At 41.1% G+C, this 15522-nt stretch overlaps 1 protein-coding gene across 3 annotated transcripts in view; it reads right to left on the bottom strand.

The window, feature by feature from the left end:
- Positions 1 to 2288: 2288 nt before the first annotated feature.
- AOX4 (aldehyde oxidase 4) overlaps positions 2289 to 15522 on the bottom strand; it is a 57137-nt gene continuing 43903 nt past the window's right edge. The window contains exons 27-35 of one of the 3 annotated variants that reach the window (XM_034641094.1): positions 14652 to 14747; positions 13430 to 13558; positions 10227 to 10301; positions 9302 to 9354; positions 8759 to 8873; positions 8508 to 8573; positions 6196 to 6381; positions 4100 to 4267; positions 2289 to 3312 (exon numbers count right to left, since the gene is read on the bottom strand). In XM_034641094.1, the coding sequence (XP_034496985.1) occupies positions 3259 to 3312; positions 4100 to 4267; positions 6196 to 6381; positions 8508 to 8573; positions 8759 to 8873; positions 9302 to 9354; positions 10227 to 10301; positions 13430 to 13558; positions 14652 to 14747 (942 nt within the window). In that variant the 3' untranslated portion in view covers positions 2289 to 3258. 3 annotated transcript variants of the gene reach the window in all.

Here is a 15522-nt window from a genome sequence, read left to right as displayed (position 1 = left end):
CATCAAACTTCTGGCTGCCGCAGTGGCCGCTAGAGGGCAGGAGACTAGCAGCTGCGGGTTTCTGAGAGGAAAGGGCAATGGGGACCGTGTAGGTGGAGCAAAATATCCTCTTCTTTCCCGAATAAAGACCACCCCATCTGAGGAAAAGGATCAAACAATAAAGTAATTCAGATGGAAAGAGAAAGGGGAGAGGAAGTCTAAGTGGACAGGGCAGGCTATTAGGGAAAGTGTAATATAAATGCTAAAGAGTCCTATAATAAAGGAAATTCAGTTAATAGTCTGGAACCAAAACAGACCACAGCCCCAACAACTTAAGGGTTGGGGTTTGCTGGGAGAGGGGAAAGTAAAAGCTACAAAAGTATTATTTCACTGGGGCAAAGGGTGGAAATATGGAGATAGAGCAGGAGGCCGGGAAAGTAACTTTTCATGGGGGAAACATTTGGTATCTTATTTTCAAATAGTGGTAGAGAAATATGTGTTTGTTTCTTAAAGTAAATGGAAATGTATAACTAACGGTATAGCAGAACCTCAAAATTAAGAGAAGAAATGCAATTACTCATCTCTGAACAAACTAGCAAAAACAACAAAAAAATGGAAACCATAGTTTAAGATACTTTATATTATGTATTTGTGACATGATACTGTTAAAAAATAAAATTCAAATGAGTAAATGTAAAGATCTAATTGGCTTTATGCAACAATTCATGAATTGGGCAGCATCCCAAACAGCAAAGAGAAGGGAGCTCCCTCAGGGTCGGCCTCAGGGGCAGAGAGCCTCCTTGCTCAAGGCCGTGCCCTTCCTGGGGCAGCCCTGCCCATGACACAGCCTGTCCATTTCAGCCTAAGGGGGACAAGTCATGGGAGCAGTGCTTGCTTCAAGGCTCCACGCTGAGTTCCTGAGGCCTCCAGGGTCTTGCTTGACTTCTCCCTCTGCCCCATTCTTCTTCTCCAACCTTCCTGTCTCAAGTATCAATTCCCTGAAAAACATCCTGCTCCCCATACTCTGTCTCAGCATCTGCTTCCAGAAAATTTAGCCTGTGATTCCACGTGTTCTGAGACTGTGAGGAACTTGGCCAATTTCCACCATTGAAAGCATCAAGTGCAGAGTATTTAAAGATTTTTTCCTTTAAAGAAACAACGTAGATGTCCCAGCTCTCCTGTCCCAGCCCTCTTTTTGACCAATCCCATTTCTAAAACCCAAGTGCATGTGAGTGTCTGCAGGTTCAAGACACCGAACAGAAATCAAATCCCTCCCCACTACTATTCGGTCAGCTCCATTTGCCCAGTGTTTTTGTAAGATGGAACAAGACAGGTCTGTCATCAACTTTTGGTCCAGGAGAAGTAAGACGTCCTTGGCCTTGCAGGTTGAACGGAGCAAGGAGGACACAGCGTGTAGACCTGCCACACGTTACTTCTCTTCTGACGAACTTTTATTGAACCCACAATTAAGCAATAGCCACGGTAGGTTTCTAAGTAACAAGCAATGACAGTTTTGCCCAAAGTTAATAATGATCGTGTGTTTTAATCATTGAAGGGCTCTTGATCATTTATCACTGGTTAGAAAGATCATATCCTACACTTCTGTGCAACTATCACTGTAATAACAATTTAAAATTAGACAGTCAATAATTAAATTTTAAGATACTTATCTAAATTAGTACTATGGATTAAGTTTTAATATAATAGATACTAAAAATTGTCAAATTTTAAGGGCATTAGAATTTGGTATCTGCTATCCTATAAGATGTACTATTTTTGTAAATACTTTATCCCAAACCCCAATTCTTCAAGTTAATTAACTTCTGCTGAAGTGATCAGACTTATTTTGCAAAAATTCAATTTCTGTGTTTTCAGAGGCTTTGACCACACGGTCTATGAAGTACAATACTTTTTAAATTAATTTGTGTCTGTGATAAATGTGTCTTCCTATTTTACTGCTAGAAAAATATACCAGTAATCCTATTTTTGCTGCTCTGTCTGGCACAGTTTGTGTGGGTTGGGTTCCAGGCAAACTAAATTATTGGGTGAATTCAAATAGACATTTAAAAATATATGTACACACACACACGCGCACACACTCACACACACATACATATACACACACTTCTCTTAGAATAAGAGACACTGACTGACGGACGAGAATTTTCTTTGGAAAGAAGGCTTTCCTTTCTACTGACAGCCTTCTATTCTTCCAATCTGGTCTCAAACACACAAGAACAGTCATTCACACACAAAATTACTATTAATAAGCGCAGAGCTTTAATATCTGGTATACGGATCCCGACAAGTGATTTAATTTGTTTATTTTGTTTCAAACCTCATAGGGACTGAACATCTTCTTTGGCATAACCCTGCATTTCCTCAGGAAAATGCAATGCAAAATAGCTAAGAAATAACTGAAAAATCAAACAAACAAACAAACAAACAAACAAACCCTCAGGTTTTCTCTGCTCCTCTGAAATGGCAAAAGGAAGGTGGTGCTGATTTCATCTTTTGGACACTAAGCGAAATCAAGGGACTGCAGAATGATTTGAGATCATTGTTTTACTCTATGTGGTTTCCCAGGAGTGGAAGACACTGTACCATGAGCATAGCTCATGGCAGATGAGGACCAGTTGGAGGCTTGGGATGGTTTACACCCCTAAGCCTCATCTAAACAGGCCACGTGGGAGTGGCATGAACCTGAGGATCGTGGTGGGCTTTCAGTGCTGGAGATCACCAGAGCCAATTATGCACATTTCTTCCAACCCCATGTTCAGAGACCTCATTGTTAGTGGTTTAGAATTGGCCAAGGTGGGTGTGCTTACACCACAGAAATTGGCAAACACTATCAATTATGGATTTTTCCAGGTGAGCTGGTTATCACCATCACACCACTGACTTTGGGGATCCAATCCTGAGAGTTTTGGGGTGGATGATTTTAGGGGTGATCAGAGTTCTGAAGAACAAAGCATGAGCAGTTTCTGGAGTTGCTGAAGATAATAGGTACTGAAAACTCTACCATGTTTCAAAATCATGATGCTGTAGATCTTCAGGATAATGCAAATGAAAAGAAGAATTTTTGATTCTAAGCTTCATTATATCTTTTGGTGTAACCTTTTGTCCTAAAACATAATCATGCAGCAACCTAAACCACGGAGAATAACTAAAAGATACTAAAATTATCCTTGACAATCAGGAGCCAATCTATAATTCGTTTTGGTTTGAAAATTTTAAGGTGAATCATGTATTCTTTCATTTTCTAAGAGAAACATAGGATTAAGACACGTGGATGGACCAAGGTGTAAATGTTGAAGGATCATCTCTAGGAATCTAAAAAAAATCAAGAGGGAAGATAATTATTAATAAAATGTTATATATGAAAAACTTGTAATTCAGAAGAAAAATTGTTTTTTTTTAAAAAGAACAAGCCAATGTCCATTTTATTCTTATCAAAAATATATAGTTTTCCTATTCCTTTCAATCCTTGAGTCATAAATCTCTTTATCCTCATAAACTTCTTATGTTTGGGATAAGATGCATCTTATTCAGAAGCCCTGTTACTTTCAAAGGCATAAAGTGCAATCTAACTTTATACTAGACCTTCAGTTAGGGCTGCAGTAAGCAGTTCAATATAGGAATAGTTTCTTATGTTGGTTCTACACATATTTTCAGCATCTGGAAAATGAAACTGTGTTCTATTAGTGTGTCATTACAAGGCATATCAAAGAGTGCCCAGTGACTTTGATATTTTAATTTAAATTATTTTTACTAGTTTGCTTAACAAATACTTTCTGAATAATTGACCAAATCAGATATCTGTTTCATCTAATTTAGTTATTAAGGTGAAGTTTGCTACCATGTGGATTTGCTACTAGCACTGGCTCAATTGAGTCAGCTTTTCTTCGGGGTCTGAAACAAGCCATCATTTGAAGAGGTCCACTCACTTTGCAGTTGCTTTAAAGTATAAAGGTAGTAGCAGGTAGAGGCAGAGTGAGAATTTTCATTGGAAAAGATGAACCTGCCCTGGGATTTTGTCATGGTTACCAAATCCATACCAAGAACCTGAAAGTCCACGTAAGTGGCGATTACCACAGAGACCTCTCCTCACCACCCTTACCATGTCAGTAAACTGATCCATACACGTCATCCTAATAAACTCAGGAGTTGCTGGGCTATTCAGGGTGAAGGTCTTGGTCAGCCCCCTCTCTTTGCGGGCAGCAGTCACTGCATCAAATATGGCGAACAACACGGAGGATCCCAAGAACATTCCAGCCTCACCCAACCCCTGAGAAGAGGGTAAAAGGCTGTCAGGAATGCATGGTTCTGTTAGGACTAATTTGTGTACACACACACACACACACACACACACACACACTCACTCACCTCTTCTAGCTGTATAATCATTAGACTGGAGCATGTCTGAATTGCCAGAACCGAACTCCCCCCATACTGATTTGTGTGTGGGGTCCTCCTCAAAGTAGCTCATGAAAATGCCCCAGGACATCAGGATAGTGGGGCAGCTAAAACCTCCTGCTCCTCTGCTCAGGTAAAGTCCTAAAAACCAAGGCCCTTGGTGCCCTCTAGAATATTCCACTTTGGGCTCCAGACCGTTTTTGTTTAACTCAAAACCCAAACAAAACAACCACAATCTTTGTAGCTGAGCCTGAAAGACAGTGAGGTGGTTGACTCTAAAGAGTGAATTGTTGAAGTTGCATGTGTGCTATCTTCCCTGGTATGTGCTGGATGTTTCTGAATTAATAGTGTAGTGGCATAATATTTTGAATGATTCACCAATGCATCTTTGTGTTGATTTTTCTTCTTTCTTTCTTCAAAGTAATCTGGTCTGTGGTCTGTGGTTAGGGCCTTAGTGGAGAATTGGCCTTTATCTCTCTAAGCAAATAAAGCCTATTGCTGGCTTTGATTTTTACTCTAAAGCAAATGTAGAAGGAGAGGTTTCCTCTGAAGACCTGGTAGAAGGAGGGGTTTCCTCTGAAGAGGAGGAGGGGAGCAGAAAGGTCTTATGTCCTATCTGGAGCACACTGGCAGGAATGTGGCTAGACCCTAAAAGGCAGGATTGTACCCTGTGTCAGGATGGTCTTTAGAGATGGTCCTGGTGCAGACGTAGAGAGAGAGGCCATTCAGACAGGAAGTCCTGCTTTCCTCCCAATCTTGACCTACTTTTAAGAAGGAGAGGCAATTTCCTGAAAAATCTAAGGTTAGCCTGCCATCTGTCTGGCCAGATGTGGGCTCAGAATAGAACTTAAATTGGGGGAAGTTGTGGGTTTTTTTTGCGCACTTGTGTTCAAGAACCTCACCATAGGTCTTTAAGAGCCAATTAGAGCCCATATGCTCAAGGGAACATAGGGTCAATACCTCTTATATCAGCAGCTATTAACAGCTCAGAGCAAATAGTGAGAAACTTATTTGAAAGCCTATTCCAATTTGGGGAGGTGTGGAGAGAGGCAGATAAACAAGAAAGAATTGAGTCTGGAGGACATTCGAGAAGGGTGCAGAAAAGAAAGTTCTGGGCTGGTGAAATTTGCTTACAATTTCAGTTTTATCTCATGGTGGCACTTAGCCTAACGACCCAAGATGTTTGACTCTTCCTTGACCTTTCTTGTTTGATTAAATTTGTTTCATGATCTCTCTCATGACTGAAGAGTCTACTCGGTCTTCTGAAGTCAGTGAGCACCACTCTGCCATGAATTTGCTTTTCTTTTCCCTTTTCCTGTTGGGATTTTTAATTCAAAGGAGTAAACAAACTCAGGGGACTCTTTCATTATTTCTTGAAAGAGTAGGTTGTAATAGACTGAACTATGCTCCCTCAAAATTCATATGTTGAAGTCCTAACCCCCTACTTCAGACTGTGACCATATCTGGAGACAAGGTCTTTAAAGAGGTGAAGTTAAATTAAAATGAGGTCTTTAGGGTGGGCCCTAATCCAATACGACTGGTGTCTTTATAAGAAAAGGAAATTAGGACATACAGAGAGAGACATCAGATGTGCACACAGAGGGGATGGCCATGGGAGGACATGGTGAGAAAGTGGCCATCTGCAAGCCAAAGAGAGGCCTTGGAAGAAATCAAGCCTTGATCTCGGACTCCTAGCCTCCAGAACTGTGAGAAAATATATCCCTGTTGTTTAGGCCACCCAGTGTGTGGTACTTTGTTATGGTAGCCCTACAAACTAATATAGAGGTCTTGCGTTCTTACCTTGGAGGAATAGATGGCTGTGGGATTTTGGGAACGCACCAAAGTGACATAGAACTCTTCTGGTATCTCAGTGACAGTCGGGATTTTGTAGTCATCTGGACTTCTAGAGTAGAGCACACCTTCTGGAGAATATTTCAGTTCCTCTATGGTATAGAATCCCATGCCTTGGATAAATGCTCCTTCAATCTACAGGCAAGAATTTCGCAGTTCGTAAGTATATGATATTGATTGAATAAATATTCCAATGTGACTGAAAATAGTGCTCTGAACCATAGTGAGTCATTCTTGACAGCCTGGGGTGGACTTACAAAGGGTCCTTCAGGGTCTGGTGCTTGCCATCTTGCCTGGCCTCATCCCTAGTTCTTCTTGCCCAGGTGACCCACCCGCCAGGTACCCGACGCTTGACAAGTTCCGGGTAATTCTCAAGCCCACCAGATTTCATTCAGACCTTCAAGTCTTTGTATTGCAGTTTCTCCTGACTCTCTTCACTGCTCCCTACCTCAGGTTGTCCTTCTGGAGAATTCCTATTTATTCCTCAAGTTCCTGCCTATTTGGAGCCTTTTGGATCCTCCTGGGTGGATTTAGAAACTACTTCCTCCAGTAGTTTCTTGAACACATTCCCCCATCATGGTGGCTCTCGGAGGGTATTTTCCTTGTTCACATCTCCCATTTTGCTCTTTCTCATGTTTATGAGCATTTTGAGGCCTTGGCCTTCTTGTATTCTGTTACTAGCATGGGGCCTGGTACATAGGTTCTTAATAAATTTCTGTTGAATTAGATGAAAAAGAAGCAAACATTAAAGGAACATGAACTAGAATAAATGGAACACTGTAGGTTATTATAATATTTGGATTTCTTTACTTCCCTTTATAAATTACCATGTAGAGTAGATAATGTTAAATAAGATGGGATTGAAAAAACTTTTATTAAATTAAATATTTTTTATTAAAAGTCATGATGAGTTCTATTTACAAACTAATATGCCCTAGGGAAAAGGTTTAAGGGGTGTCTGCCTGGAGGTTAAAGAATTGAAGGAGAGTTATAGTTCACATTTTATTGGAAATGTAAAATTAAGGAATAAGGTATACAAATCTAAATTCTGTATTTGGATATTTCCAAATGCTTATCCCTAAAGGAAAAGATCGAAGGTCAAGAGATCAAGTCTAACATACTTCTAGTTTTCTTTCCTTTTCCAATGAGACAAATGTAGGGTTTTCTGGATCATGGCATCTCCCTTTCTGCCTTTGCTTAAACAATAAAGAGGCAGAAAGGAGCTGGGAGGAGGGATAGGAAAGGGAAGGGGAGGCGAGGACTGGGTGAGCTGTGGTTCTCAAACTTTACAGGCCTAAGATGAATTTCAGGTGCAGGCTAAACGTGCCGGTTTCTGTCTCAGCCCAGCAAAGTTAAGATGGAACAAGTTTAAGCCTGGACTGAATTCCTGGGTTCAGGAATCCATGTTTCCAATAAACACTTATAAATACTTCTGTTGCAGAGTCTGAGAACCACATTTTGAGAAGCACAGAGGGATCAATAAAATTGTTCCTTATAAAGCCCAATGGCTAACCCAGATAAACCAATCTCTTAGGGTGCTGGGAAGCTGTTGGCAGTCGAAAGTACCATGGGTCTGTCAGGTGTGATGCCTCGCTTCTCCACTGCTCCAGCATGCTACTCAGGTGGACCCCAGGGACCGGCTGCCCAGCCTCACCTGGGGGGTGGTTAGTAGGTCTGGGGTGGGCTCATGTGGCCCATCCACTGGCTCCACCTTCAGTAACAAGACTAGAAAAAAGCAAAACTACACCAACAGCTGGAAATATTTTAACTCAAAGTTTAAAAAGACTTTCAGTGCATTAATTTTATTGTTTGTGAAATCAAAATCAGAATTAAATTCTGCAGGAGGCTAAAAATTATGTTTAAGTATTTCTTTTTCTTTTATATTTCCTTAAATTGCAGTCTGTTTAAATTTAATTTGAATTCTAATGTAACTTTATTATTTCGTACTTACATAGTGTTCCCTCATTATGAACATATTAATATTCATGAAGAAAAATTAGAAGGCACGGAGAATTATAAAGCAGGATAAGCCACACATATTCCTGCCATACAAAGACAATGATTGTTAACTTTTTCTTGAATTTTCGTCCAATATTTTATCTATTTGTGTGTGTGTGTGTGTGTGTGTGTGTAAAACACATAATATATATTTCAGAGTACTTGCACCAGGTATAAACAACATTTGGAGGATTCTGGGGAATACTTTTCTGAATGGAACTGACCAAAAGTTCCTATGGTCAGAGGGTCCTGGTATTACTCACCTGTCCAATGTCCAGGGCTGGGTTTATGCTGAAAGCAGCATCCATGAAGATGTCAGTTCTAAGGAGCTGTTCCAAGAGAAAATACATAGTGGAAAATATGATTTATTTAAAATAGATCTTTACTAAAATTATATATCTGTCCCTGGTTCTTCCAGCTGGAGGACCAAGTTGATTGTCATGAACAACATGGAAAACAAGTCAATGTTTGTGTTTACACTATGCAGATGGTGAACACAAATGTTGCTCTTTACCTTATGAGCCCCAGTCAGACAGTCAACTTCGACCTCAGAACAGGATGCTCCATAAACATAATATGGATAGGGGTCACCTTTCTCCTTCTCCCAGTCCATATACGTCTGGTAGCCTCTGAGAAGAGAAACCAGCAGTGAAAAGGAAGGGCCCTTTCCCCAGTGGTGGTCTCATCGCTCACTATACTGTGGGGCCAGGAGATGAACGGAGCACCCTCCCCATGGCTGCCGGCCTCCCTCCCCTTCTTCGGCAAGGGGTGTGTGTGATCAGAATCGTAGTAGGTCCAGCGCAGACACGGGGAGAAGCCCCACTGATGTCTGACCCCTACCCTCAGGAGGGCAGTTACTGGACTGGGTCCGAGTGTGTGGAAATAGCTGCAGGTCCCTCCTGGTGGAGTCCCTAGGCCTCCCCGCCATGACCCAGGCCTGAGGGTGACAGTGGGGACTCGGCAGAGCTCCCGGGCTCTCCGGGCATCTGTTCAGACTGATGAGTGCACACCATCTCTGCCCAGCTGTAATCTAACCCAAAGTAAAAATGTCCTTTACTTGAAATATCCAGTAGTCGAGAGACTGATGGATTCTTCAAAGGCTTTTGCAATCTGGAAGAGATGATAGGTTACCAAAGAAATATAAATTTAGGGAGAGTAATGAAAAATACCTTTCTTCTCTTGTTTGGAGCAAGCTTTCTTACTGTATTCACCTCAGTCGAGATGTACACCTTGTGCAAGGCACGGGTCATGCTTTTCAAGAGGGATGTATAGGGGCAGCTGCTAGCTATGCCCTGAGGCCCTCTATTTTTTGGGTTGCACAGTGTAGAGTTTATTATTTTTTAACCCTTTTTGGCTTTTTAAATTAAAGAGGGGGCTAGACCATACTCGTGTACTTTTGTATCTACACAGTTATGTATATATACACACATGTGTTTATATGTGTATGCGTGTGTCTATATATGTATGTACTTTTACTCTGCTTTTTTTCCCAAATAATCTGATGGACTGTCTCAGTATATTAAGTCAGCTTCCTTACTGGATTAACCTGGGTGGGGCTGGGAATAAGAATACTAAAGATAATAATAATAATAATAACTATTATTATTATTAAAAATAGAGTAATCCTTTGATAGTAGGACTGCTATTATCTCTGCTGCTCTGGTGAGAAAACCAAGGTCCTGAGGCACTGAAGGTGAAACTTGTCTCCCAGAGCCAGTAGTGACAGAGCAGGGACAGTAACCCTAATGTGTGTTTTACTTTAGAGCCCATGCTGTTATCATTCTCTGTGAGAAATCAGGCTCTGAAATAAAGTCAAGTTTCAGTGAATCCAGACATTGCTTTTGCTTTTTTGGAAAAGCTGAAGTAAATGTTAATAAATGCTTTGTTTCTTGAATGGGCACCACCCATCAGCCCAGGCACTTAGGGCCATCGCCCAGCTGGACGTATCTGCCTTTTCCTGGCAGGGATAATAGAACACTCACCCAGTCCTCCCATCTTCCTTCAGGGTTTTTCCTGATGATTGGCTGAAGACGGGCCATAAGAATTTGGCAGGCATTCTAAAAATAAATATTTTGAAATGACATCAGAAATTAAAGGACAGGAAATAGCAAAATGTTAAGTATTCAAATAAATTCAAATGGAATCTGTCAGTTTTGTGAATCTGCTTGCTAGTCCTCTAGGCAGGGTTTCTTAACGTTGAGTAATGTAGGGAACCCCTCTGAAGGAAACAAATATTCTATGGATCCTGCTGTGTTGACATCCATTATTTTTTGTTATAACACTGTTTTAATATATGCTAATATAAAGCTAGTTGAGTCTCCTTAGAGTTATAGCCCTTTTGTACCTTTAAAGCAAAAATAAAATGACAAAGCACACAAACCAGTCTATATACCAACAAAATTCAAAATAACAACATTAGTTCAGTTGGTTGATGATGTTGTTTCTCTGAAGCTAAATTGCTGCTTGGAATGTGGCCATCTTGGCTACTCTCGCCCACGTGCGGTGGAGTTGAGTGTGCCAGCTGACAGAGCAATTTTCTCTCCATTCTTATTATGTAAATTACCACTAGATTTTCATCTGCACTTTATACCTTGCCATCAGCGGCTCTTCACTGGGCAAGAAAAAACAGCTTTGACCTAGGAAGTCCATCTGTGCTGTTTTCTTGTTGCCTTGACACAAAGTATACTTCTTGGTCCCAAATGTGGTCAGAGGTCTCATGGCAACACGTCACTTATAAAGTGGTCATTCTGATGATGCCAAATGTGCTTTTTAAATTTTCAAAACATTATCAGTGAAATAAAAATAAGAAGGAATGAGGTGAAATCTTAGACCCTTGAGATTACACCTGCTGACTCCTTGTGTCAGTGGGCTCCAACCTGGCCTCCACCCTTAATTCAAACATGAATCTCTTCATATCTGCCCTTACGTACTCATCTCAGCCTCAGATCACCTCTCATGCCCCCTTTTAGTTTCTGCTCCTTCTTTTCTATCATCCCCTCTTTGGGAAATGGTTTCTGGCTTCTCCTTGTTTTTTTTCTTTTTTAAAAAATTTATTTATTTTAAAGAGAAACAGAGAGAGCATGTGAGGGGAGGGGCAGAGGGAAAGAGAATCCTGAAGCAGACTCCCCACTGAGCAGGGAGCCTGACACGGGGCTCCATCCCAGGACCCTAAGATCATGACCTGAGCCAAGACACAGCGGCCTAATCGACTGAGACACCCAGGCACCCCAGAGATCCTTGTTTTCATAAATCTCTTTGCTGATTCATTCAGCTTTCAATCACTGACCTTCTTACAAATGGGTGCCTTTCAAAAGAGGTCCACATCCAAGGCAAACCTAGGTCACAGGGCTCCTGCCTGCCCAAATATCAGGTATTTTTCTCCTAATTGTGTCCTGACCTTATACTCCTACACATAACTTTACACTCAGCAGTCTGACAGTCTTCCCTTTAAGAGAGTGAGATATTGCAGAGAACATTTTCATTCTTTTGTGACGTCCCGGATTCCTTTCTTTGTATGGAGAATTCTCTCATCTTATATCCCTTGGTAGGGTCACCTCCCTCTATTGAAGTTCTAAATGCCAGATACAAATTTCCTGGTTTTTACATTACAGAAAAATTTAAAATACATAAAAGTAGAATAATGCACTAGCCCCCCTTATCTAGCTTCAAGAATAAACATTTACACCCTAATCTTACCCATCTACTGTCCTTCTTACTTCTTCTACCTTGCTCCCTTTTGCTCTCTCTGCTCCAGTCCCCCAGGCCTGCTGCAGCTTCTCAAGCATAGTAAGCTAGCTCCGTCTGCTCCCAAATACCTGCATGGCTTCTTTTCTTGCTGTGTTCACAACCTGGCTCAAGGACTGATTGATTGATTGATTGTCTGCTGGAACGTAAGCTCTACGAGATCAGGCTCTTTGGACTTCGTCCTGTTTCACTTAGTGCTTTACCTACCCTTAGTGCTTGTACTACCTAGCACATGGTAGGCCCTCAGTAAATGTTCATTAAATCAATGTGGGATCAACAAAATAAGTGTGAAGAAGTCACACAAATTTATGACTTTTTATGATGACTTTTCATTATAAAATATAAAAATATTTCTAAAAACACTTAGTTTCCTTTTTTTAATCTTTTTTTTTTTTATAGTATGTCTGCTTTATCAATGCCTAAGACTATGCCTAGCCATGCATTGGGTATCTTTGTGCCACCTGTGCTTGCAAGACAACTAGAATCTAGATAAAAGGTGAAAAATGGACTCAGTCACCTACATGTTTTAACCAAATTGGAATCTCCCAGACTGTTTTTCTTGGGTGCTGATTCTATAGATATTAGGAGGGGTTTTATTAATGAGAATGTTTTCATGGTTAAGCAAGCTTGGGAAAAACAGTGAAACAAAGTTAAAGAGGTTTCTATACTGCAGGACTTGTCAGAGCATTTATTATGCTCATATGCATCATAAGCCTCTATGAGCGGGATGTAGTATGCAACATTTTCCAAACTTGTTCACTACAGAATCCTTTTTTTCCACTGAGAATGTCATGGGACCACTGTTCCAAGGAACGTACTTTGGGAATCACGGTTCACATGATATATGGGCATATTCAACAGGCTGAAATTTTCTCTTTAAATCAAGGTGTTTGTCTTTTGTGGGTCACTAATGGTCAATCAGTGGTTTTCTGGAGGTTGGAGGGTGGGGAGAAGGGAGGTGGTGGTGGTGGCTTTGTTGCATGATCTCTGCAAGCCACCCAATGATTCTATGAGATGGGTGGTAGTTAGGTAAAGTTTTGCAGAAGAGGAAACTGATCCTTAGAGAAGTAAAAGACAGGTCAAGCCCTTCCTGGAATGAGGATGTCCTGTTAGTGATGCACTTACTCTGCACTTCTCCAGTGTGCTGGGGTGAGGGCAGGGAGAGATTCTCTCATCTAACACAAAGGGAGGTTGCTGAAGGTTGCAGGTTTCACATGCAACCGAACATTAATTATGAAAAACAGCCCAGGACAGCAGAAAGAGCACCAGATGGGAGCCCCAGAAAACTGGACTTGGAGTCTTGGCTTCGCAGGTAATTAGCTGAATGTTCTGCAATCAGCCACTTGACTTCTCTTGGACTCAGTTTCATCTTCCATAAAAGAAGGGGTGGGACAAGGTCTCCTCCAGCGCCATCACTGAGTAACTGAGAACTGAAAGTCACCTGTACAGCCTTCCCGTTGATGTCTGCTCCCATTGACGCCGCTGTGAAGCTAGCATTGGGCACTGTGACGGTACTTGTTTCAGACAGGTGTATATATGACTGGGGGATGTTCAGTTCTCGACTAGCCACCTGTCAGAAGCAGAAGAAGAATATTCTTTGTTTCATTGACTTTAAGCATTCCCCACAAATTAAAAACATTTTAATTCTTGTTTTGAACGGAATATAAAACCTGACTGTCCTATTGGCACAAACAATTAAGACAGCATCTTGGGTTTTAAATGTAGATTATGAGTTTGAAGCAACCAAAGAAACTTTTTGTGCTTGCTTTTTATACCAGTTTCATAAGAGCCATATGGCAGTATGGTCACTCTGGGACATGTAGTTTAGTAGGACACATGCAGTAGTCAAGGTTGAGGCCTGATCTTACTGTTTTACCTTCATCTTCTTATGATTTACAGATAATTTAGCAGATTATGGTTCTTTTGTGGGACATTTTGCAGGCATAAGGATTTTGTTGTAAAGAAGCAAGATACATTCAAAGAAGGCCCTGTGGATTTTTGTAATTTCCTAATTCCAAACACTCTATTAAATAATATTATTTCCTTAAGGAAAGTATCTTCTTCCTATTTCTCATTGGGTGAGAAGCTTTGTCTCCGCCCCCCCCCCCGCACACATACCTGCTCCCACAATTTGATTCAGGTATCATATTCAACACATTCTTATTTAATATTAAAAAAAGAAGGAAAAATTTCCTATTGCAAATAATCTCTTGTTCTTTAATAAGTATTAGAAACGCTTCTTTGAATTAGTACACGGAATGGCCAGTCATGTGGAGTTCCTAAGTAGATTGTGAATTCTATGAACATAATTTCTCATCCTTTTAAACACATTCATTTTTAATTGAAGATCTGAATTAACATTGTATTGCTTTGAGCAGGTGCCACAAAGCTGAAAAGTATTTTATCTTTGAAAACCAGAATCACACTTGTCAGAAGACCTGATTCTTTTTGTTCAGGAAGAATAATATCATGTATTTCCTCGGTTCCAACACTCGCTTCCTTCACCCCCCTACAGTCTGCATTCCTGAAATCAAGATGAGTCTTACAGTTGATCCGTGCATGTAGCATGATGGTATTTCTCTTGGTCAACAGGAAAAAGGCTGCTAAACTGACTGTAAGGAGCTATACTTTGTTACAGTGGAGATGATGGGCACTTATCTCACCTGAATCATTTTGGTGTGAAGACCTTGTCCCATTTCACAGCCACCATGAGTCACCAGGACGGAGCCATCAAGGTAGATGTGGACTAGAGCAGCAGCCTGGGGGAAATAATTACACCAGTTTGGAAAATGATGAGGGCAAATGTTGCTGAGAGTTTAGCTGAGGTTGCCAGATGAATGGTTTTGCTTGATTGAGCCCATCTCTCACTGTTTATACTGAAGAAGAAAGCCTTCACAGGTAGTGACAAACAACCCCTGTCAATAAACCCCAGACTTGAAAGCCATCAATGTCAATGTATGAATGGTGGCTCATCTCCCCTCCTACCAGTCTCTGGCCTTCTGGGGCCTTGTGTGATTGCTTTGAGGCCACTCCAAAGCCCCACCTTGTACGATAGTTTATTATTCTTCTCTCCAAGACAGGGTAATTAATTTTAAAGCAAATAGAACTTGTAGGAGTAAATTTCCAGGCAAAAACTCCCTTGGATACTAGAGGAGCTGGAAAAACCTTGAGACATTTTAATGGTTGCCAAATGCTGCTGACGTTCAGGATCATGGTAGGGAAAAAGGATGGGTCTCATTCTGGAAATTCCAACTTAGTAGAAGTTTGGAGGCAGAGCCTAAGCACCCATTTTTTAAACTCCCAGGTGATTTTGATGATTGGCCAGGTTTGGGATCCACCGATTTCATCCAAATTCTTCACTTTGCACATGGGGGACTAGAAGCCTGGGGAGGAGGAGAATGGCCAAACCCAGGTGCTTAGTTTGTGGCAGAGTCAGGACTGGAACCGACAACTCCTAAACTCGAGCCCAGTGTCCTCCACACCTATGCCAGGCTGTCTCCTTCAAACTTACTGCTGCTGTCTTTCTCTGGGGCT

The sequence above is a fragment of the Ailuropoda melanoleuca genome, chromosome 2 (genome assembly GCF_002007445.2).
Source record: "Ailuropoda melanoleuca isolate Jingjing chromosome 2, ASM200744v2, whole genome shotgun sequence".
Classification (NCBI taxonomy): Eukaryota; Metazoa; Chordata; class Mammalia; order Carnivora; family Ursidae; genus Ailuropoda; species Ailuropoda melanoleuca.
Note: the sequence above shows the minus strand (reverse complement) of the source record. Positions and strands in the feature narration are given on the sequence as shown.